The 23,776-nt window shown below is 36.3% G+C and overlaps 1 protein-coding gene across 1 annotated transcript in view; it reads left to right on the top strand.

The window, feature by feature from the left end:
• Positions 1-23,776, top strand: part of NRG3 (neuregulin 3) — a 362,476-nt gene that overhangs the window by 124,085 nt on the left and 214,615 nt on the right. Inside the window, exon 3 of the mRNA XM_027649690.1 lies at positions 18,663-18,792. Within this exon, the coding sequence (XP_027505491.1) occupies positions 18,663-18,792 (130 nt within the window). The remainder of the gene's footprint in view (positions 1-18,662; positions 18,793-23,776) is intronic.

Below are 23,776 nucleotides of genomic sequence, written 5' to 3'. Positions count from 1 at the left end.
TATTTTAAATAAACTATTATTTCGTAGTAATTTCCTTACCATAGTCTGTGCTCTAGTTATTATTTCAGCGAGTTGCTTTGCCAGATGCTTCCAAGTTGAATGGTTGGAAAACCTTGTGTTATACAAATATCATAATGAGTTTTTTGGACATAACAGGACACGGGATATGAATATACATGTTTACATATATGCAGAGTGTCTCCTGAAAGAGCTGGTTGATATGAGCCTTTTTGGTTGGGGGGTGTGACTGTTTTTGTATTTTAAATGGAGTTTGTCATTACATTAAAATTAAAAATAAATACTTGAAGACAGCTTGGATTTATAATTTGATATTCTCTGGTATCTTTTTGACCTCCTGTTACCCTCACTTGCTGCACAGCTAAGCCAGGTCAACTATTGTGAAGAAGTAATGGGAAATAGCATCATATGTGATCAGAAGTATTATGCCTACTTTCTTCAAAAGGTGCATGAGAGGATATCTCTTCAGGATATTTTCTCCTTGATATATTAAATTTCATATTGAATACGCAGTTCTTTGAAGGTTTTCTAGACTTTTCAGCACAAAGCCTTGAGCAACCCAATCTAAATTTAGTGTTTGACTGAACTTTGAGAGGGATGCTGAACTAGCTAACCTGCCAAGGTCCCTTCCAACTTTGATTCTGTGACTTTATTTTTTGTGATTAAAATGAGAAATAGCTGATTAATTACTTTTGCATTTTAAAAGCTTCTAATTACACCTAAGTCTGGTGTTTGGGGTGCACATTCTCATTTATTAAAGCTTTGGTGAAAATGAAAATTAATGAGGCAGTGGATCTAGAATGGTTCAGGTATACTGGGTTTATTTTCTGTGCTATAAACACTCTGTGTCACATGCAGTGGATCATTGTGTTTCCCTTGTATTTCTGTTGAAGGTTAATAATGATATTTTTCTCTTTATTTTGATGTAGATTACAGTTTTTCAGATCAAGATTTGTCTCTCTATATTTATTTGAAGAAAGGGGAAAAAAAAAGGTCAAACAACTACTTTTTGTTGTGATTTCATATTAATTGTGCTGGGGGTCGCCAGAAGCCATTGTCACTGCTGTGACCACTGCTGGAGTGGTCCAGACGGGAGTTTGGCTGAACCTCCTGTTCAAAGGTGATCCCGTTTGAGCAAAGAGGGCACTTTTGAAAAACTGTTCTTTCAAAATAGGCTGCATTTTTTTCTCCCCCCCCCCCCCCCCCAGCCCCTGAATTGTGGGCTACTTTGTGGGGATTTTTTTTGATGTGCCTCTGGGATGGCAGAAGTTTAGTTTTCTGTTTGTAGAGATAGAATTCTCTGTAAAAGATGTATTCGAAGATCAAATTCTGTCTTTACCATTTTGAAGGTTCTCCACAGAACTAGGGTGAAATGAAGGTGGAGAAGGCAGGAAAACTGTGGTACTTATGTTCATATCATTCTAAATGGACTGGGGCTGAATAGAGGGATGTTTGGGTTTGTATTCTTTCCACCCCCTTCGTAATCCTGTAGTGTATCAGTAAATGAGGCCACGGAGCTGTCATGATACAGAGATTTATTCAAGATGCTTTCCCCCTACTGAATGTCTAACTAAACTTTCATCTAGTGGAATAAAATTTTCCGTAGTGCTAACCTAGAGAAATTTTGCCTTCTCTACTTAAATTGAAACAAGTTGAGAATGTTAACTGCTATCAACAGTGTTTTATAAACATTGCTTGGATATAGTTTAGATCATAGCAAATAAACCCAGAGAATATTCTGTCTGTGACAAATATTGGATCTTAAAACGTTTCATATCATTAAAGAGATTTAAGATCAGTAACTAATGTGCTGAAGCCTTTAACATACCATGTTTATTACTGGGATTGCAAATAATGAAGTAGCTCTTGGCTGTTTTTTCTAGTACCTCTATCAAAGTGAACTTGTAGCTCTTGAAATACCAATGTCCCCAGAGGTACCCAAAGCTCCAGGGAGCGGGTGGTGCTATATATTAGAGTTTTAAAATACTAACTGAAGCACAGAATAATTTTTCAGTCTTTTTCATGTTGTTGCCTCTCCCCGGATAAAACTGAAATGAGATGTTAAAGTTGTTTACCAGCAATCCACCCCATAAATCTTATGCCAAACAACTGATATGTTCATAAACAAGCAAGCCACAGTGGATGTATGTGTCCATATGTATGTATGTATGTGCATGACTGAATTTTGATTAAAAACCAGGTGAATTATAAGATTACCAAATTAATGACTTCAGTCTATCAAGCACAAATCCTGCACGTGACTGTCAAAAGTTATTACTGATGGCACCTGCCTGGTTCCATAACCAATCAGACATAGATAGGAGCACCCACCAATCTAAATTTTCTCACTGCTGCAACCAACCAATATGTATTAACAACTCTGGCCTCTCTTCTAGTGAAACTAAAGAGTGTTTGTGCCTGTATAGATTCTTGTATGCCACAGTTATATGAGTGTAAAGCAATGAAGGATATCTGCAAAATTAGACACCTCCAATTCAGAAATGGGTTGGGAAGTGCATGTGTGTCTGTCAACAAGCCCAGACGAAAGCAGTATAGAAATAGTGCAATTGAAAACTGAGTAGAGGGAGGAGATAAGTGCTTTTGTGTGTCTGCAGCAAATAATAAGGATGGTGGTATGGGTTTTTGTTATTAGTTTTGGTGTTTGTTTTTTGGGGTTTTTTTTGTTGTTGTTTCTTTTTTTTTAAAATTCATTGGTACGTCATAATTATGAACATGGTAAGCTTAGATGTTTGCACTGACTGCATATGTAATTCTTCAGTCATAAAGAGTGGAAAGCTGACTTAGTAGTCCTCTAGAGTTCATGACCCTCTTCACAGTGTATTTTTCTCTTAAAACTTGGGAGAAAAATTTCCTAGGAGAAAATCTTAATTTCCTGCATTTTGTGAAGTACTCCGCATAGCTCTGATGCTAGACAAATAATATGAAATACAGCTCACAGCAATATGGAGAATATTAACATCTACAATGTGAGACTAACCGTTCTTGGTTTTAGGGCAGATTCTGTCCTGATTTGAGCTATACTCTGTTTTTTTGGATAGCTCAAAATGGTAAACTCTCAACCCTTGACAGTTCTCCCTATGTAAAATGTGTCCCAGATAAGAAAACTAAAAAAATTGCGGATCTTCATATTTCTTCCAGCATTTCAAGGAATGTTCAAAGTACACAGCCTTTGAAATAATGCCTGAATCTGAATTGCTTCCTGATGTGCTCCCAGTGTATTCATCTGTCTAGTTCTGTGAAGAGATGGGAGAGTCCCACACCCTGTACATTGTGCCTCCGGTGCTGAAGAGGGAGGGAAGGGAATAGCGAAGAGGTGGTTGCTGGAGGTGTAAGCTGTGTGGAGGTGGATGGAGGGTGGGTCTTCACTTCTTAATTGCAATTCATTAAAAATTAAGCATCACCCTGAGAGAGAAGGAGATGTGAAGCATATGAGTCCTTCCTGACTACTAAAGTAGGGCAGCAAAAACTTGCATACAAAAGCAAATCTTGGTAGGAGTGAAGTTCAGTTTGTTTCAAGATGTCACGAACATGGCTGCAGCTGTTAGAAGGCTGAATTTCAGCCGGAGTTTTATAAGTGGGCAATCTTTCAGCCATTTGCCTGGTTGGTTGCTGTCCTCAGAAATCTCACCTGTTTTTGATGGTGCTGTGATGAAATGTGAGCCTGGGAAAATCACCAGAAGTCCTTACATTGCACGTGGAAGGGACGCTGCAGGTTCTGAACTGAGATGTGATGTTTGAATCGAGGTTTCTCAGACCCGTGGCCTCATGATGCATGTGCAGTTGTGTTGGCATGGAAAAATACAGCATCAGTGATCTATTTATTTTCTGAAACAATCATTACCAACTCTAATTGGCTGTGTTATGATAATTATGGATACAAAGATTTTTGAAATGTTTCTTGGCACATCCCAAATAGTAGCACTATTCAGATATTAATCTGAGTAGCCATGGTGTATGCAACAGATTTGTGGGCTTTTCTGATACCAGCTGAGACTTTATCCAGCCATAGAGGGTTTCTGAAAATCCTGATTTTCTTCCATACTGTGTTTTGGTGATTCTGTGAATTTTTCATTTCTAATAGTCAGTTCAAGTGTGATCTAGATCTTGGTACCCAGAAGCCACTTTCTGATTTGAACTTTGATATACCAGTAAAATGTGCAGAGATTTTCAGTAATATCCATATCTCATGTGTACTCACAGATAAGTGTGCCACCTTTATGATTAAGTGTATGGCAGGGTGTACTGCTCCCTTTGTTTGCTGAATTCCTGCAGCTTATCTGCATTCACAAGATGTGCAGAACTGATGTGCTCTGTGTTTTGCTTTGCTATCAAGTTGCCGCCTCAGACAAACTCTACATGCAGTGTGTGTGCAAGTGGGAAGTTGGGTAATAAAGACTCAAGATGTTCATTCTCTTTGAAGTCCTTGTCATCTAGTGGCAAGAGAATTAGCTAGCAGAAACTATCATCTTGCATGTTTGACATTACTAAGGCAGTAGCATAAGAAAATACATAAATCTTCTGAATAACCATGAAGCATACTCAACTGGAGAAAACAGCAAGAAAATAGAGTAGCTGGCAAATGGAGAGATACAAGCTGCCAAAAGGGATGTGAAACATTAATTCCACCATCTCAGGACTGATTTTTTTTTTTTAATTGTATTTATTTTTAGAGGCACCAGATGCCAGCCTTATTGCTCATGCAAACTAGATGGTCTGAAAATTGTTCTAGCTTGTTCTAGCTTACTCCAGCTTCCAGTGCCCCACAGAGGCTGTTGCAGCAAAAATGAGATCAGCTTGGAAGAAAGAAATTCTGACTCTCTCCTTCTTCTAGACATGGATATGTCTCTGTTTTATACATGCCAGTGACTGTTCAAGGGGACTGGTATGGGATCTGTTTAAACAACTTCTGCACTAACGAAGCATTTCCCTATGCAAAAGATGGCTAATTCAGCCCAGTGCTCTATTGAAGCCAAAGAATTTTCACTTGCCTACGTGTTAGAGAACTTCTGAGGGTGTACTGTCCCCTACTCTCAAGTTTTCCATGCTTTTGCATAGGTTTTAATTAGGTCCAAACCATCACACATTTTCTACTGCTTCTGAGAGCATTCAGTCTAAATTTACTGTTGGCAAAAAGAAAGTGAAAAATGAGGCGATGCAAAAATAACTCCTTAGAAAAAGAAAAAAATCAATAAAATCCCAGATTCAAAATGAACTACCTTGTAATATCACTCTGAAAGGGTACTTCTAAACCAGGCTTAGGTGTCTGGTTAGACAATGGGGACTTTTCCTCTTTTTAACAAGTAATGTTGGTAACCTTGTTTTAATATAGGTCTAATTGGAGAGAAAGCAGTGGTACACTTATACCCTAGTTTGAAGCAGTGTAAGTGGAAGTTTCAACTGACTCGTAAACCTATATTAATGCATAGATTGAAATGGATAAAATATGTAAATAGATACTCATGTATATTTATATAGGTTGGATATATAGGTAGGATATATAGGTATGTATCCTAACTGTATACCTGCTATTTACAAGCATAATGTACTCCACTATTTATTGGGTTATACTCCTTTAGCCTTGAGTTCATCCAAGTTACATCTCTGCTATGTAAAAGGTAGACTTACATAGAGGTATAAGGTTGGCTTTTGTAATTCCAATGTTTCTTTCCCAAAGGGACCTGCTAACTGTTTTGTGTGAGAATGTTTGGGTTTGGACATCCTGAATTTCCAGCATTTTTGTTTGTTGGTTGTCTTTGTCACTTTCCTTCCCCTGCCTCGTATTTTATGTTCCCTTTAATACCTGCTACCCTTTGTCATATATATATATATATATATTTGGAGAAACTATACTTTAGCACCTGATTGATTTATTTATTCTTCCTTATTTCACTTAGTCTCTCATTCTGCATCCTTTACTGGTATCCTTGGTCAGAACTTGCACAAATAAAACAATCTTTTCTCTGAGAAGATTTACACAGGAGAACAGTAGGGCCGATAGTTTGCAAAGGAAACCATCTTCATGTTTTCTGGGGAATGGCTAAGAAGCAAATGCATCTTGATTAGGGCAAACACTTGTGTCTTGTCTCTCCCACTTAAGCTCTAAACGTGAACCTGTATGAGCTCGGTGAACCACTGTTTGAATCCACTTTCCCCATAATTTAAAGCCTTAAATACTTGGGTATATATGTACATATGTGTGCGACCTCGGCAACGTTACATCAGAATAATTTAAAAACCAGCGTGATTGGAGAACAAAGTCAAAAGTTAACCATTCACTGGAAGAGGGGGGAGCAAAATACTGTAATGAGTAAATATTTCTGCCTGGACTTCTTTCCACAAACGTGAAATGGGATGCTGTTAGAAGAGTTGATTAGTGGTAGTGTTCATCTCCTGTGAACTTATGACAATGATTACTGAAGCATTTTGAAACCAGCTTATTTATCAGCTGATTTATTTTTTTTCTTGGCCTTTTCCACCCTTCCAAGAGTAGCACTTGTGCTCTCCAGAGGGGATATTACCAGGATTTTTGCTGCTGCCGCCAAAGATCTTCTGGCACAAAATTCCTGTCTGAGTCAGCTTTGTAACATGACAAATTCAGAGACAGCTGCAGCAATGATACATTAGCTGCCTATTGGGCAGCTTCTGAGTAGACAATAAATCTCCTACTAGTTATAAAATGTCATTAAAAATAACCTAACACAGTAACGGTTGTGAAATATTGTGCTTATTTTTCTGGTTAGCAGGTTGAAAGATGTGTAAGTGGTATAAGTTGGAACAGTTATTCAGTTGTGACTACAAATGTTATATATATAAACTTTAAAGAACTAGAAGCCACCAAAAAAGGATAATACAGTTTTTCTGTTACCTTTTCTTACCCAGTTCTTAATCGCTCAGGTTGTATTCTCATATTTCAGTGATCACAGCTGTTGCTTCTGTATGTGTTTTTCTCCAGTCCAGTGGCACTAGAATGGTGTATGTGGTGCATTTTCCGATTGAGAGATGTTATAATGGAATTAGGCTGCCACTGGAGATGCTCAATGTTGCATTTCCAGAGCTGGACTTCTGTTGTTTTGTAGTTCTGTTAGGATTATTAATGCTGCAGTTTGTAAGTTAAACTACTAGTTTAATTGGCTTTTTCTTTACTGTACTAATATCTTCAGTCAACCAGAGCCTACAGTCCTACTTTTTATGTCTAATTATGTTCCAATTCTGTGCCCCAGCCTACATTTAATTTGCACAGAAGTGGAAATGAAGTTGTCAGTGACATCTCGCAATGACTCTCCTCCCCCTTACTTTAGCTATATCAGATGCCAACACTGCTGATTTGTTGAACCTCAAGCTGTTTTGTTTAGCAGCGCAAAGCTGACTGCTTTGCGACCATCAGACTGGTACAGTGAGACACAAAGTGCTTGTGATATTGTCCAAATTTCTCATTGGGAAAGGTAGGAGATATTTCAGTTTCAATTATATACGGAATTAATCTGAGTAATAAAACAAGGACGCAACTTCAGTATGGGAAATTTCACGTTCTGTGCTAGCTAATGCTGAGAGATAACCTGGGTTAACATGGATTTGATTCAGGAAAGCTAACAAATACTTCTGTTTTCTATTTCATGCGAGTTTCTTGCAAAGATAGTTTCATTGAAAGATGTCTGCTACAATTGTGCTTAGTCTGTATTATCTAAACCAATTAATTGCAGAGTGGAGAGAACTGAAGGATTAGACTGCATCTTAATGCTTCTTGGAGCAAGAAGAGAAGCTGCTACAGATGTTTCATTTTTTTCTTTTCCTAATGTGAAATAGGGGAAAATTGTGAATATCATAAAAATATTGCAACGGTGCAAATTTGTTGATGCTATTTTTAACATGAACTTTACCCTTTTTGACATGCAAGTAGTGGTGGCTTTGTTCTGTCATGCTGTTTTCATTGTGGCTTAAAATGTGAACAAAGATTGAGGTTTGTGTAGCGTTGGAATTTATGCTGCTGGAAGCCCACCCTGCAGACCTCATGTTTTCTGAGTTTGTACTGCATAGGAGGGGAAAACTGACCATGTAATTTATTTTTCCCTCAATTACACTGCTTATTCAGGTGCATAAAATTGGAGAGGTGTTGAGTTATTTTGGTATTTTTTTCGTAAACTTTAATTTTAAAAAATATATACTATTTTTCCTTAGAAATTGAAAAGGGAGAGAGGCAAAGCATAAGACCTGCTGAATTTGTGTAGTCACGGATGAGTAGAAAATTAACCTGAATGTTTTTGAGAACTTTAAAATTCTGGTTAGTCTTAGTTCTTGGGGACATTTTTAGTTCAAGATCTTCAGTGGAGTTTTAAATAATTGCTGGAATGTTTTTAATCATGGCTTTCACAACTATTTTGTTGAAGGGTACACTGTAAAGGTTAATTCAGTTACGTAAAACCGAAAAATCATAACCCATACCAAAACAAGTGGATTACACCGAAAAAGAGGAGTGAGAGTATATTTATTTCATAGCACTATGCTTGCCTGCAGTAATACTTCAGTTGCTCGAAACTGATTAAGGATGAAAAATGCGGTGCCCAGAAATATTTATAACCCCCAAATGCCCTGGCAGCTAGAATTGCTGGTGAGATGCAATGCTACCAAGCAACTCCTGGTCCCATTGTCTTATACCACGAGTGTCTGGAAGTGAAATAGCTCCTGATAATCAGATCTCTGTGGCAGTCGGTGCTGATTTTGCCTGGATGTTTGTCTGCAATATGTAATACAGCTGTGTGTATGCAACGAGGAAGGAATGATTAGAAAAGGAGTAGATGGTAGGGTGTTAGATTTTTTTATAAGCCACTGAATAAATGCAGACACTCAGATTTGAGTGCTCAGTGTGCTTCTGGTGCTGTGGTCTCAGAAGGACTTAGTAGGACTTAAAATCAACGTAGTGACAATGATAGCTTACTCATTTACTAGTTTGTCACTGTTGAAAGATTGATTTATATGTCCTCTCTTGATGATTGTGGCAGGATGTAGCCATTATAGAGATTACTAAATGTGGTTGGCAAGTAAGTTCCATTTCCTTTTGGTAGCTAGCTCTTGTGTTAATTAAGTTTCTGATACTTTATAATCTTCTCACAGTAGCATTATATAAAAGAGCTGTGTGCATGTTTCTCTTGCCTGCCAGTCAGCCATGCTCTAAACTACCTGCACTGTGGGAAGAAAATATAAATTAACTTTTAATATAACATTAAAATTAATAATTAAATGCACTGCAAAGGGAAATGCAGATTTTAAGTAATAACTACATCTCATGAAACTTAATTATCAAACGTTGAGTCAATAACATATGAGACCCCACTTCACTTGGGGTGTCTAGTTTATAAAACTAGAACTGTAGAACACAGTGGATGTAGGAGCATTTGTGTGCTTCCAAATGCACCTTTGCAGAGTACCTTGGCTCATGGAAACCTAAATGAAAAACAGGAGACCCCACAGAATGTTGTTTGTAGTGACCATGGTCCCAAGAGAGATTTCAGAGTGCATTATACTCTGTCTCTACAAAAGCATCTTTCCTTATAGCTGCAAACTCCATGTCTTCTCTTCCCTTTGCTCCTTTGTTCACAGTAACCAAGACTGTATGTATGTTGGGTTATTGCACTAAGGCTGTCTATGTGTTAATAATAAGCAGCCAAGCCAAGATGTTTTAAGTGTTTTAAACTCATTTTGTACCAACATAATGGTCTCTGTTGCAGAGAATTGAGAAGAAAAATCTGTCTCAGTTATTAAACAATGACTTAGATTTGTATCATGGATGTCGAACTCATGACTTTTTTAAATTGAAGACCAGAGGGGAATGCAACTAAATGTGATTTGAATGTGAGTCAAAGGCCAAGGTTTCATGAAATAGAAAGAGATAATGTTTATATTATTGTGTGAAATATTGCAGAATATTTGTATAGATGTGATATTAGATATACCTTTGACATCTGTAGTCAAACTTAGCCCTAACTTGGGTTTTGTTGACTGAAGTGTAGTTTCTGAAGCTGTAGTAGCCCACATGAGAACCTCATTATCTGGCTCTTTCTTACCACAGTTCACTGACTCTTTGCTATGTTGGAACAATGTGGATTTAAGTTAAAAAGCTATATGTGATTTACCTAATTACTTACATTAGAAAATGCTGGTTAATAAAGCTGAGCAGTTTGTTGTGTACTGGTAGTAAGGTCAAGGGGATTTGCAGCGTGTGAACTTCTTACAATTGCGTGTCAGAAACAGATGGAAAAGTGTTCTCACCTGAGAAAGAGAACAAGAGAAATCTTGTATGGTAATCCATACATGAGAACGGAGCAGTACAGGATGAGGGAGCTGTAGCAAAGGTACTTTACCTTCTCGTACCTGTGTCCTTTCTGTTCTGGAAGACTGAATTAAAAGAATCAAAGTAAGGAAATGAAATTAAGGAAAAAAAATATGATGTTGAATATGTGGGGTTTTTAATGAAAGAAAATGTTGAGAGTAAGGTTCATGTTTCATCGCCTGACTTTGCATGTCCACATAACAAGGATGTCAAAATTATAAATGCCGTAGTGAATAAATTTTAGATTACATGCCTTGGAAATATGCAGAAGCTTAGAGTTAAAATTACATTTCTTATTTCCTTGGTTTCTATTCAATGCATTGCTTGACCTATTTCAACTCCTTGGAGAAAGAGCATCACACTGACAATCAACCAACCTACTCATAACTTTTTAATAATTAGTATTTTTATGTGAAAATGTTTAGTGTTTCCCCACAAAACTAGTATAATTCTTTTATTTTATTAGATATCTGTCTTTTAGCTTACAGTAATTTGACAATGACTGTAAGAAGTGATTTATGGATGATTTCTCTACAACTTTAAGTAAGTGGTAAATCATCCAGAAGAACTATAAACCACAGAACACAGATCAGCCCAGGTAAGCTGAGTCTTGTCAGCACTCAGTGACCGGTTTCCCTGCCCTGTGTAGCCGTAGGCCTGGGTTTTCCCTGTGCTACTGCTTACTATAAAAATCTATGAAATCACACAATACTCTGTTTCCAGAACTTTCCTATATCATAGTGTGTATAAAGATATGCAGATACAGATTGTTACAGATCTGTTGATTGAAAAAGTGTTGATGTTCAGTGACAACATTTACCAGGTACGATTAGTGATGATGCTTTCATTATCAATTTTAGCATTTCTTTCTTTAGAAGTAGCTGGGGAAGCTAAAGCCCCTCTATGTACTAAACAGCAATATTTATCTTCAAGATATAGGGTATCTATCATTACTCTTCTCTGATCCTTGCATCTAAACTCCCACCCCCACATGGTACTTCACAGGCAGAAGGAGAAAGAAGACAGCTGTGATCTAAGAAAGAAAAAGATTTCGAGAACTGTGAATTGATTTTTTTTTTTCTTACTACATGCAAAAAAAATTGTAACACCACTTTTATACTTATGTTATAGCAATATTGAGTTATTTAGGTCATTGCACTTCTTGTGTTTTCTTATATTCCTTCTTGATTTGATTCATTAGATTTTGGTGAGGTGGATTCTTTTTTATTTCAGAGCACTGGTGATTGCAGACATCACAGATATATGCTATACTTGCTTTCTTCTAGCATCTTTTAACCTCTCAGAATTGTTCTGGTTTTGGGTATGCGTCCTGTCCCTGCTCCCCCCCGCTCTCCCCCCCCAAAAAAAAAATTTGCTAGCACCTCTGCAAGTCTTCTTTTAATCAGTTTACTATTTTGCTTTTGTGCTGAAAAGTCATTTCATTTAACAGTAATTCAGTTTCTCCATCTATTGGAGACCATTTTCTAGAGCTATTTTCACATCCCCAAAAGGCTGCCCCTTTTTGGTGCAATAGTGCCATCTAATCTTGAGGGCTTTTGGTGTCTCCAGAGATGTCAGCGTGCTGAGATGGGAGTGCTAGGGGTCAGAGGAGAGAGAAACCTAGGTGTGGGTGATGGATCCACTTCTGGCACAATCATGAGGATGCTACTTTTTCACTGAATTCCGCCATTAATTTCTTTTAGATCAATTAATAAGTCCTACTGAAACCCAACTGAATACATGTCTGATTGGCAAAAGCACTCTGCCCCTAGAGTGCCCATCAGAACTGTCACCACTCAGTTTTCAATATAACTCTTCACTTTGAATGCTAAAACCTTTTAGAGTTTTAGTCACTGCTGTTTCTTTGGCTCCTGGGTATTGAACTTGTGAAAGACCCTGGCCTTTTGTGCCCCACGGGGTTCTCTCCTGAGTCATCTCCCATTTGTTCAGCTTTCACTGGTTTCAGTTGGAACTGCACAGGAGAATGCAGCCTCTGATGTGCAATTCGGATGAATTTCAGTGGTGTTCAGGGTTCAGTATTTGAGTTCTGACAGATAGGATCAGATAATACCTTTCAAAGTGATGCCAGCATTATTTCCTTTTCCCCTTTTGAGTTTCACTTGCGAGATACCATTAGGTGGGCCCATTTTCGTACATTGTTTTTGCTTGGTTTGATTTTTTTGAAGTCACAAAAGCAAAGGTATACTTTTATATGTAAGAGTTTTGTAACCAGCAAGAAGTTCTCTAATAGCACATGATATTTTGCTAATAATGCACTAGAAACTTGAAAAACCTTTAATGTGTTTTTCAAGATAGGTATTAATACTTGTTCATTCAAACTCTAAAACGCTTAGAAAATATGAACAACATTTGTTTCTGGAAAAAGGTCACACTTAATTAATTTAGGAGTTCCTGACAAGAGAGCATGTACTGTTTTTTGGAGAGATGACTTTTTAATTTCTTCTTCTGGAGCTTGAACTGCTGTTTCTATGCAGTTGTGAATGTGATTCTGCATCCCAGTGATGTGGGGAGGAAAGCAGTCTGTTTAAGGGTGTGCTTGTACTGACAGAGAAATGTTTCATAGCAATGGGCTGGTTGGGTTAATACCACATGAGCTTTCTTATATAATCCTCTGAATTAAATACAAAGGAAAACCATTTGTGCCATCTCTCAATGATGATAATTTCAGCTACCTCCACAATCTGACTGTGAAGACAACTAGTGTAAATGATGCTGTTTTATTGCATCTGCTGCTTTATCAGTTTGTTGCTAAATTATACTGATTTGTTCATTTGAATCTGAGGGATAATAGAAAAGCTCCAACAAGTCCCATATCTATAGCCCAATTTTGCTTTATATCACAGTGCAATCAAAACCTTTAAAGTGTTATTGGATTAAATAAAATTTTCTCTGGCACAAAATGGCTGAGGGGCAGCTTCTTGAATAATCTGTATTCAGAACTCTATTGCTAGTTTATACAAAACTGTCTCTGTAAATGCAATAAAATTTTTCATATTTTTTATTAAGCTTTTGGTTTTAATCATAGATAAATGCATGCAAAAATTCAAGTAAGTTTAGAAAGAGAAGCCTGTTACTATTTTAAAACCCTGAAGTTTTATTTTTTTTAAATTCTCATAATTTATTACTAGAATTTTTAAATTTAATTATTCCAGCAGTCTTCCATGACTGAGGCCAACTACTGTTCAATTAGCACAGACAAAGCAAGTTCTCTGCTTTGCCATTAAAAATGTCTGTGTCTGGAATGTTCACTTAGCAAATATCAACAACTTAAGAAAGAGTTTCCATCAGCTAAGACTAATTCATAACAAAAACTTGCAAGTAACCATTTAGGTTTTCTTCTCCTTCTCCCTTAACAAATACCATGCTAGGACCCTACACTCCTTTTGTTTACTTCGAAGAGGACAGAAATAAACATTTTAGGTTGTATGTTTTTCAGGGTTCACTGTATTGTGAGTAAATATGCAATATATAAACAATTCTTTGTGGAAGTTTCATTTTTTTACAAGACCCTTTTTAGTAAGGCTACCACATAATTCTGAAATATCAGGAGAGGAGCAGCAAGTGACTGTTAAGAACTTCAGAGAACCCTGGTTATAGCGAGTCATCATAAATATTTTGCCATTGACTTCATTGAACATAAAACTTAGCTCCCTGTATGCTATTAACTGACCTTTGCTGTTGCCTTTATGGAATGCAGTAGTGATAAAAGAATACATTATAAAAAATGTTGAGGTTTTTGGAGAAGGTATTTTTTTGGTGACTGGATTTGCATTGTCAGAGGAAGTTGAGTTGTTTGTAACTTGCTCACTTTATTTGCAGTGCATTTAAAAATGGATCAGGGTTTTAAAATAAGCATCTCGCTTTTTTGGTGCCTCAGTGAGCAATGGTTCTCTGAGAAATGATGCATTATAAATGGATAAAAAGATAAAGGAAAAGCAAGTTGCGTGTCGTTACTGAGTCTGTAAAACTAGTAATACCCAATGCTAGTCAAAATATGCAGTATTTTTAAAAAGTCTTTGAGTGTTCAGGCTCTGGCATTAAACTAAACATGGTATCTTCATATTCCTCTGTGGCAATGCACCAAGTATTTACCATGGTGGTGTTAATAAGTGAATGTTCCTATGTAGTTACAAAATTTGGATGCCTGTTTAGTAGTGACTTCAGAAAAGTTAAGTGGGATCTTTTTTTCTCTTGATCTCCTGGGTCATTTTTCCTCACTTTTCCTGTAGCAGGTAATGCTGTCTGTCTGGAAAAAATGTGTCCAGTGAGGGCCAGGTACTGTGGGTACCATTTAAAGGTGTTCTGTTTGAGATGTAACCAGAAAAATCTGTTTGTAAAGTCAGAATGCTGCGGGACAGATGTGATGGATGGGAATGGCTGCTGCTGCAGTCTGTGCAGAAACAGCTGCTACAAATACCACTGTTTCCCAGGATATTTTAAATCTTGGATTCTCTCTTTTCCTACGTTTTTCCTCAGTAGTTAAAGGTTTATCAATATCAGAGCATAGTACTGGAAACAATGAAACTTTTAGCCTTGAAGGAGCAGGTAGTATTTCTAGTAACCATATCATACCTTGAAGATAATTCAGTAAATTAGCTATAATGAGCCATCCTGCGCTGGTGTAAATATAATGAAATATATGAACAAGGCAAGAATACAAATTCACTAACACTTTTTTTCAGACCAAGTTTGAGACCTATACAAAAGTACTGTAAACTTCCCGCTGATTTTTTTGCAACATTCCCAAAGACTGCATTTTTTCAAACCAACTCCGTGTTTATACATAAAAGATCTTGAAGCCTTCCCTTGAAACGTGAGCTGAATTCTTGTTCATTTGATTAAACAGTAGTATCTGAGAGCTGGCAATGGTATATCTGTTTCTGAAGTATGGGAATCATGCATAAACCTCTGCTGCTATAGTAAGGCAAGAAAAATAGAGCAAGAGTACCTAGAATTTCTTTATTCCAATTTAGTTGGAAAGATCCTGGCAGAAATCAATAGGCCCTGCTGCTTTTGCATGAAACAATACGAAAAAAGACCTTACGTTATACATGCTGAATTCAAGGACATGCTTAACAGAAGTTCCCTTTTGTTACCTATAAACATTTCAGTCTGTTACCCATGTTCAAACACTAAAATAAATTAAGTAACTGTAGTAGTAAATTTGTGAATGCCTAGATTTTATCAATTCTTAAAAAACCCCCCCAAAACTAAACTAAAAACATCACAATGGAATGATGTTGATTTACCGTGTTTCTGAAGCTGTGAAGGACTATTCCACTGTGGAAAAGTCAGTTCAGTATTTGTTTTAGAGTAAAAAAAAAAAAAAAAGAGGCAATAAGATTTATTATTTATTACACAAAGAATCAGGGAAACTGTAATATTTTCTGTTGTTTTGTTATTTCCATACTATTTAGAACAAGTTTGTAGATTTTGTTTTTATCATTTTTAATGAAGCTGTAACAGAGTTCGTTTCATCATGAATGCAACATGAAATAACAGCAATATTGTAACTCCTCAGAAAACTCACGTATCCTATACGTGAGTATATCCAGCAGAAAATACCAAACAGGTATATCTAGGATATCAATTAGTAACACAGCTTCTGAATGTTGTGAATGACCTCTGGAGCTCAAACATCTGATCTCTGCAGACCAGAGGCCTATGTACAGGTCAACTGTGCACAATGTACATATGCATCAACATGGTTAGACTTAACTAAAAACTGGCCTATAATGAGACTATATTTTATGTAAAAAATAAATAAATAAAAAAAAAAAAGACCCCCCCCAAAAATTCCCCAAAGCAAACAAACCCCCCCCCCCCCAAAACTGTGCAAAACAAAACCAAAAAGAAACTAAACAAAAATTTATGTACTTTTCAACAAAGGGAGTGCAGTCCTTATATTCTCTCCTAAGAAACCACCAACATCATTACCTACAATGGTTGTGCTTAATTTGAAAGATGAGAGACAGAACCCAAAACAAAAAAAGAAACACTTGAGATCATGTCCAGTTGGAGAAAATGTAGTGTCACAACTTATGCCTGTTTTTAAATAAAACAGAAGGGTTGATTAATGCTGAACAGAGAAGTAATTAAAATAAAGCAGAACAAAACTTCTAAAGAATATATTTAATCTAAAACTTTAAAATGCTGACCTTGACAAGGTATTTAATTATGAGAGAAGAGGAATATCCTTCACTTCAAACGCTGTGCTCTGAGAATTCAGTACGTCACTAGCTCAAAGACATGCTTTGTGATACTGCCTGTCTCCCTTGTTTCACTCTTGTCCTTTGGGGACACCTCAGATTACTTTGGTCTGTGTACTGCAGCTGCCTTCAGAAAGGTATTTGCACAGATTGTTTCTTCAGAGCAAGCTGAGAAATACAAGTGTTCTGTTCTTTAAAGCTGGATCAAGCTGAGTTTTTGCTCATCAAACAGTTTTAGTTACCCTTTGTAATTATCACAAGTACTTTCAAATAACATCCTCAGTTTTCCTTATTTAAAATGGATAGAAATATAACTGATTAATCAAGTTTATATTGTGGGGTTTTTTCCCTAATCAGGTTTTAAATGGTTGTTTAAGTGCTCCTGTGTAAAACTGACCTTAAAAAGTAACTGGGCTACCTTTTCTCTGTGTGAAGATATTTTTGTTTCATAAAACCTGATCGTTGTTGGAAAATCAGCAGTGAGATGCTGGTAACTGTTTGCATTTACAAATATCTTGTATAGTCTCCAAAATTCAACTCGATACATTTCAGTTCAGGGTTTGCTTGCAATCATTAGAAACAGTAGTTTCCAGGATTTTTTTTCTCTCCACTGAAAACTTTGAACTACAGTATTTTCTCTCTGGAGAGGGAAAACAAAAAAAGGTATTGTATACAAAGATCAGGGTGCAGATTTTCTTATTCTTTGCAAATGTATTATATTAATCTTCTGACAGTCTGGATACAAGAAAAAAATGTAGCACTGTTTTATTTAAAATACACTAAGAACAAAAAAAAGTTACTTTGAAATATTTTTGGAATTATCCGAATTTTTCTTGCAGAACCATAGTTACAGGTGTCTTGTGGTTCAGTGTTTTGGTTTCCAACTTTAGTGTTACCTTGGTGGATATTGCCTTCTTGTTGAGTTATGAGCAAAAAGCAAGTTAGTGTGCTTGTATAATTCTGAGTTTGCAAGGTTTTCTGTCCATTGGGCACTGCTTCATTCCTTTGACAGAAGACAACAAAATATTCCGTGGTAGTCTGTATGGTATACAAGGAAATGTTCTTTTGCTATTTCAGTATATATTAGATCCTGCAAAGTGATCAGGAATTTAAACTTTTTCAATTAAGACTGAATATGAAGATTGAACCGTGGCTCTGTGGAAATCACCATCTACTCTGAAAAATCACTCTTCATTAGAAAAAAACCTTGTCTTAGTGAAAAAAAATTAAAATATCTGTCAGTCAGACATCTTCCTCTGAAAATTTCACTTTATTGTTGATTAATCCAAATGGATTGGAAAGGTTAAAGAGGTTTATTAGAAGACAAGAATGATAGCTCATCTGGACATGCTGTCAACCTGTTCCAAATCTAATTTTCTATCTATATCCAAAGGTACAGCCAAAAGTTCATCCTGTAGTCACGCGTTTTAACTGTGTGGGGGTGTTTGGATGGACCAATAGAAATCTACAAATAATGTACCTGAAATCACACAATCTCTGCTACATTGCTTGTGTTAAGTTTTAGGCCAGGTTTTGTGACTGGTGAATCAAATTAGCATTGACCTTTAGTACTTGGCTTTTTTTTCTTTTTTTTCCTTTCATTTTATTAGTGGGTTTTTTGAGGGTTTCTTAGATTGATGTTCTATTAAATACTGTGGCTCATTTTTCATGAAAAATAATTGTATCTTACTTGAAACCATATCTGAGTGTAGTCATATGAAAATATTGATCTGATTATAGGATACTAAGTAGGTGTCTTTACATTTTAGAAGGGATACTTTGGAAATTGGAAGTGGTTGAAATTATACTCCAGCTTTGTTGCAGTCTAGTTTGTTTTTCTGCATATATTTCTAAATATAAGCATCCTCTTGTGAATTGTTTAAGAAACCTGACTTTAAATAATATTGCAGTCGCATTGGGGTTTGCATGCCTTGTGCTTTTGCTTTCTGTTGATTAATCTGTCAGTTGATGTTACCGAGACCAATTTGATCAAATTTATGTAACATACTCTAAGAATATCCAATATTTAGCCTCACAGCATTTCTTTCCTTTTTTTGTTTTCTCCACAGATACCACAACGTATTCCACTGAGCGATCTGAGCACTTTAAGCCATGCAAAGACAAGGATCTTGCATATTGTCTCAATGAAGGGGAATGCTTTGTGATTGAAACCTTAACAGGATCACATAAACACTGCCGGTAAGTCATTTGGGAAGAAGTTGCAAGAAGAGTTTTCTGTCCAAGGGACAAAGCATTAGGAAAAAATAAGTGTTCAGATGGAGAATGTTAGGAAGCAATGGAATTTGTCCCCGATTTGGTTGCATCCCTCACAGTTGATCAGTTTTTAGTAGTCTGTAATATTTATAAATAGAAATACGGAAATAAAAGAAGCAACATTTTCATTTTTTCATAGATAAGAAAAATCTTCAATATTGTATTTTTTAATGCTATAAACATGTAAGGATTAATGTTCCATTTTCAGTTTTTTGCATGTAAAAGTCTTTTGTTCCTCTGCATACCAGAAGCATCCCTTTATTTTAGGTACTGTAAGTAGAGCTTTGACAATAGCTGCAGGCACCATTCATTGAGAGAGAGGAAGGGCTAGTGTTGTTAGGAATAAGGGTTTCTTCAGTTTAGTTACTGAAAGATAAAATGGACTGTAATAGCCATATAACTGTTCTACAGGTTTATGCTCCTGAACTTCTGTTATTAGGTATGGACATCTTGAATGTATTTAAAAGAATATCAGAGAAGAAAACCACATCACTCAATATAATTATTATAGCTGTAGTGGCCAATAAAAGGGAGTGAGATACAGAAGGAATACTGTAACATCTTCCTGAAGGTGATAATATAAAAAAAATCTGAACTATTCAAGTATTCTTTTAAATAGCAGTAATCCAAAATGAAAACCTGTACTTTTGATGTTTTAATTTACTCCTAAGATATTGTATATGGCATACAGAAGGTGAATTGAAGACTCTCATATGCTGAATTCTAAACTGAACATCTAAATCTATGGAAAACTCTTAACATAAATAATAAAAAGCATCTAAGACACTCAGAGGGAACTTTCCTGAAGGATTTGGGCCTTGAGCTGCTAAATCCCACTAAAAGTAGGAAGGAAGTCACAAAATCATATGTGCCTGGTTTGAAAGTGGAAATTTATGGATTTAGAGATTTGTGAAAGTCTGCTTATGATCAGAAGAATATTCCTGATATTTCCATTTTTAATACTATGCTGGTAATGTTTCCCATTCAGTTGAATATGTTTCAGTGAGCATTCATTTCCCCTCTTTATTTTATATTTTTTTATGGCATGCTTAAATTAAATATAAGTAATTTATTATAGAATATTGATGTCTCTTTCTACTTCCATCATAAAACTTCACAGGTGGTTGTTTTTTTTTCTCAAAGCAGGTATGGTTTTCAGTCCTTTTTAGAAACATCATGAGCTGTTAAGGGAATTAGATCACTCAAATATTTCAGTGTTTTTCGTTGTCAGAATATTCAAACTGGACAAAAGTGGTTCAAATTAACAGCAGAGAAAATGGATCTATATGAGAATTTCTAATTAGGCTGGTAAATTTAGTAGCTAAACAGATTGTTTTTGTAAACTGTATAGATTACATTTTTTAATATCTGCAGGAGTGTATTTCATAAGAGAGCTGCTTTCTTTTTTTGTTTGATTGTTTGTTTGACTTTCAGGATCTTTCCCATTGCCTGCCTTTGCCACATTCTTGTTTATTTACTGTGATTCCGATAGTGCAGTCTGACTAATGGTTAGAAGCTTTTCCATCCAAGCTTTTCTCCTTAACTAAACAAGACAGAATGTTGACTTCTCATTCTTTACAGCAGAGTGAAGTTTTTTCATCACCTTCTCTTGTGTTATCCTTCCATAGGGAAGTACCAGTATCATTTGTGGATCTGTTGCTTCCGTGTGTGACAGATTTGCATTGCTTGTACAGGTTTCTGGCATTGGCACATTCTCTGGGAATTAAACATCTGCTTGTTTCAGTAGGTACTTTGAACTGTGCAACATAAGAAGACATGTATAAGGCAATAAAATTCATATGGCAAAAGAAGATGCATTTTAAAATTTAAAAGGTGATTAGTTATATTGCTTTGTTTAATGCTGTAATGACCTTCAACACTACAAACAGCAGCTTGTTTAAAATCACTTTTGTACTGGTATGTATGTAATTAATGAAGAAAAACCTTTAAATTTGACCTTCAAAGGCTGTATCTCTACCTTGGTAACAGACTATGTCTCTCTGTCAGGACCGTAGTAGTGAGTGTGATGCAGGTGTTTTTCTATCTGTAGCTTGTAACAGTGCTCAGAAATAACAGCTAGAATGTACTCATATAGAAAAATACAATATTGATGCACTGTATTTGTCCGCTAACTAGTAACAAAGAAAAATTTTACTAGGGTTATGGAATTCCCATGGCAATTAAGAGAATCATTTGAATGCAGAATTATGAAGATAAAATGATACTTTGTTCTCAGAATCAAGATGCATTGTATATTCTCATTGTGGGTTTGATTTTGCATCTGTTCTGGGAACAGAGCACCAGTTTACTGAAATGGGAATTTACCATGTGGAACAGCTGCAGATAGAAGACCTTGATGGAGCAAAAAACTTTTCATCCCACTTTGTCAGGTTCAGAAAGTGTTAGAGGATGATATGCTTAGCGGGTTGTGCAGTCCTTCTTGTTGTGTGTACATGTTTAAGGATAACTATGCTAATGATAAAGGGGAAAAACAAAAAGGAGGGATTTGATAGGAATTAATAAATACTGGAGTTATATCCCAGACCTCTTCTGTATCCTCCTGAACCATACTGTCAATGCAAAGAGACTAAACTGCAGCTCAGGCACCTTTCAGAGTTTACAGAATTCATCATGATATTGTTTGAAAGTAAGAGGAGATGAACATGTGTTGATGTCCAGCTGTCAGTGATGGCATTGGCAATGAGATGCTGTAGAGCACTGTCTCTGTGACTGGTTTCTGTTCTGTGAGATATGTGCCTTACCTACTCTGAACCTGTAGCTGTGGAGAGTGGGGCTGACATGCACCCTTGGCAAAGGGCAAGGGGGAGGCCGTGTTGCAGGAGACCACTGGGAATACAGTAAATGAGGAGGCTGGAGGGAGTCCTGATTGTGCATCTTCCGTTCTTATCCACCTACGGAGGTGGTATCCTGAAGTCATGGGATTTTTTTTTTTTAAACCTAATTGACAACTTGAGGCAGAAAAATAAAAGTGGTTATAGTTTCAAATTCTCTAACTCGATTTTTATTCAAACTGGTACATTTTACTCACTGTCTCTTGGTGAAAAATTGCCTGGGATGTGAACTGGCAAGAGTTCTCCTGCGTGGTTAGGTAACAGATAAGATACACTGGATGTTGTTTGTGCTATTTCGAAGGTGTGACTTCAGTATTTATTTTTGTGAATGATTTAATATGAGCTTGTTTTAAGGATAGGGTAGGTCAACAGTAAGGGAACTTCATATTTAGCTTTTCCATATGCTGACATTTTTTCACTGTTGCCACCTTGAGAACTTAAGCTGAATGGTGAGAGTGCCTTTATTTGTAATTTACACAAGACAAATCAAGTACACAGTCAACACTGATACATCAGCATTTAACTGGGTATTACATAATACAGGCTTTAAAAAAAACTGTTTAGGTTTTCTCTGTACAAGTTTATTTCAAAGACCCAGTCTCAAGTCACTCTGGGATTTTTTTGAGTTTACCTTTGCATTTTTTTGTTTGGTGCTTTTTGTTTGTTTGGATTTAGTTTGTTTGGGTTTTTTTGTGTTTGGTTGGTTGGTTTTGGTTTTCTGTGTGTGTAAATGTTTTTTACTTTTTCTTTTTAGTCCCTAAATTTTCTTTTTGTTAACCATTTAGGACTGGAAGACACTGGATGAATGATTGACTAAAACTTTTGAGGGGAGAAGAGGATTACACTTTTAAAACTTGTCCTCTAAAAGAAGCCATTAAGACTATTGTGTATGCGGAGGAGGTCTTGGCATTGGCAGTGAACTCTGATGTACTCTTTGTAGATTTGAATATATTGGGTGAGATACTCCTTTCATCCTGTGCTCCTGTCCTCCTTCTTCATGAAGCAAGCAGTATAAAGCCTGAATAAGTTTTTTTACAATAGAGAGGGAAAGAATAGACTCACAAATACACAGTAAACAAAGCGTCATTTCCAGTTGACCAAATTACAGCAGGTTATAGATATGCATCCAAAGTGCACTATTGTGGTTACAATCCCAGATTTTTCAGTTTTCATAGGATAGTCTGCTTTTAATGCATACATCTTGTTCTGGTGAATAGTGGGCTTGGTGATCTTGTTCATTTTTATTCATAAATTTTCAATTTTTACATTTAGTTCATCAAAGAATTATATGAACATTTCTCAGCTGTGTTTAAAATCTGTCATGGGACCGGAAGGATTGACTTCTAATTTAATGAAAGTTCAGTTTGGATAAATATTTATATCCTGCAAGGTTTTATTGTGAGTCTTCTGCATAGTAGTAACTGTAATCCAGGCATAGCCCTTGCTGTCAGTAAAACCAGGAGAAAGGGATCAAACAGATGGGACTTAAGAACAGTTCTGAGCGTGGCATATGATACGTGCCCTTAACCATAAGTTAAAAATCTAAAAAGCTAAGAATATAATTTCCCTGATTTAGTTACATGGCTTGTTGTCTAGGCTTTCACAGTCTGACCTAGGTGTTTTAAAATACCAGCCACTCCATTTTGTGTGTTCTCCCATCTTTTATTACAGTGGCACTTTTCCAGAGTGCTTCCAATGTGTAAATAAAGCAAGGCCAGAAAATGATTCACTATTGAATAAATTTTAAAAAAATCATTCATATCACAATACTTCAAGCCTAGTTTCATCAAAAGTAATCCATTGTATTAAGCTGACAACATAACATACAGATACAACATTTTAAAGGAGGAAGAAGGCTGCACTTGAGATTTAAGATATTTTTCATGTCAAGGGCAATCAACAGACCTCCTGTTGTGAAAATTATCAGTTTATGAGTGTAGCTGTAGCACATATCTAGGTTATATTTGTGTAGTTGCACACATCATTATCTGGAAATGCCTCTGTCTTTACTTTCATGTTTGCCTTAGAAAACCTGAAATGAACTTGAAATACAGCAT

The sequence above is a fragment of the Corapipo altera genome, unplaced genomic scaffold (assembly GCF_003945725.1).
Source record: "Corapipo altera isolate COAL_440 unplaced genomic scaffold, ASM394572v1 53, whole genome shotgun sequence".
Classification (NCBI taxonomy): Eukaryota; Metazoa; Chordata; class Aves; order Passeriformes; family Pipridae; genus Corapipo; species Corapipo altera.
The sequence above is the reverse complement of the archived record's forward strand: the minus strand, read 5'-3'. Positions and strand labels throughout refer to the sequence as shown.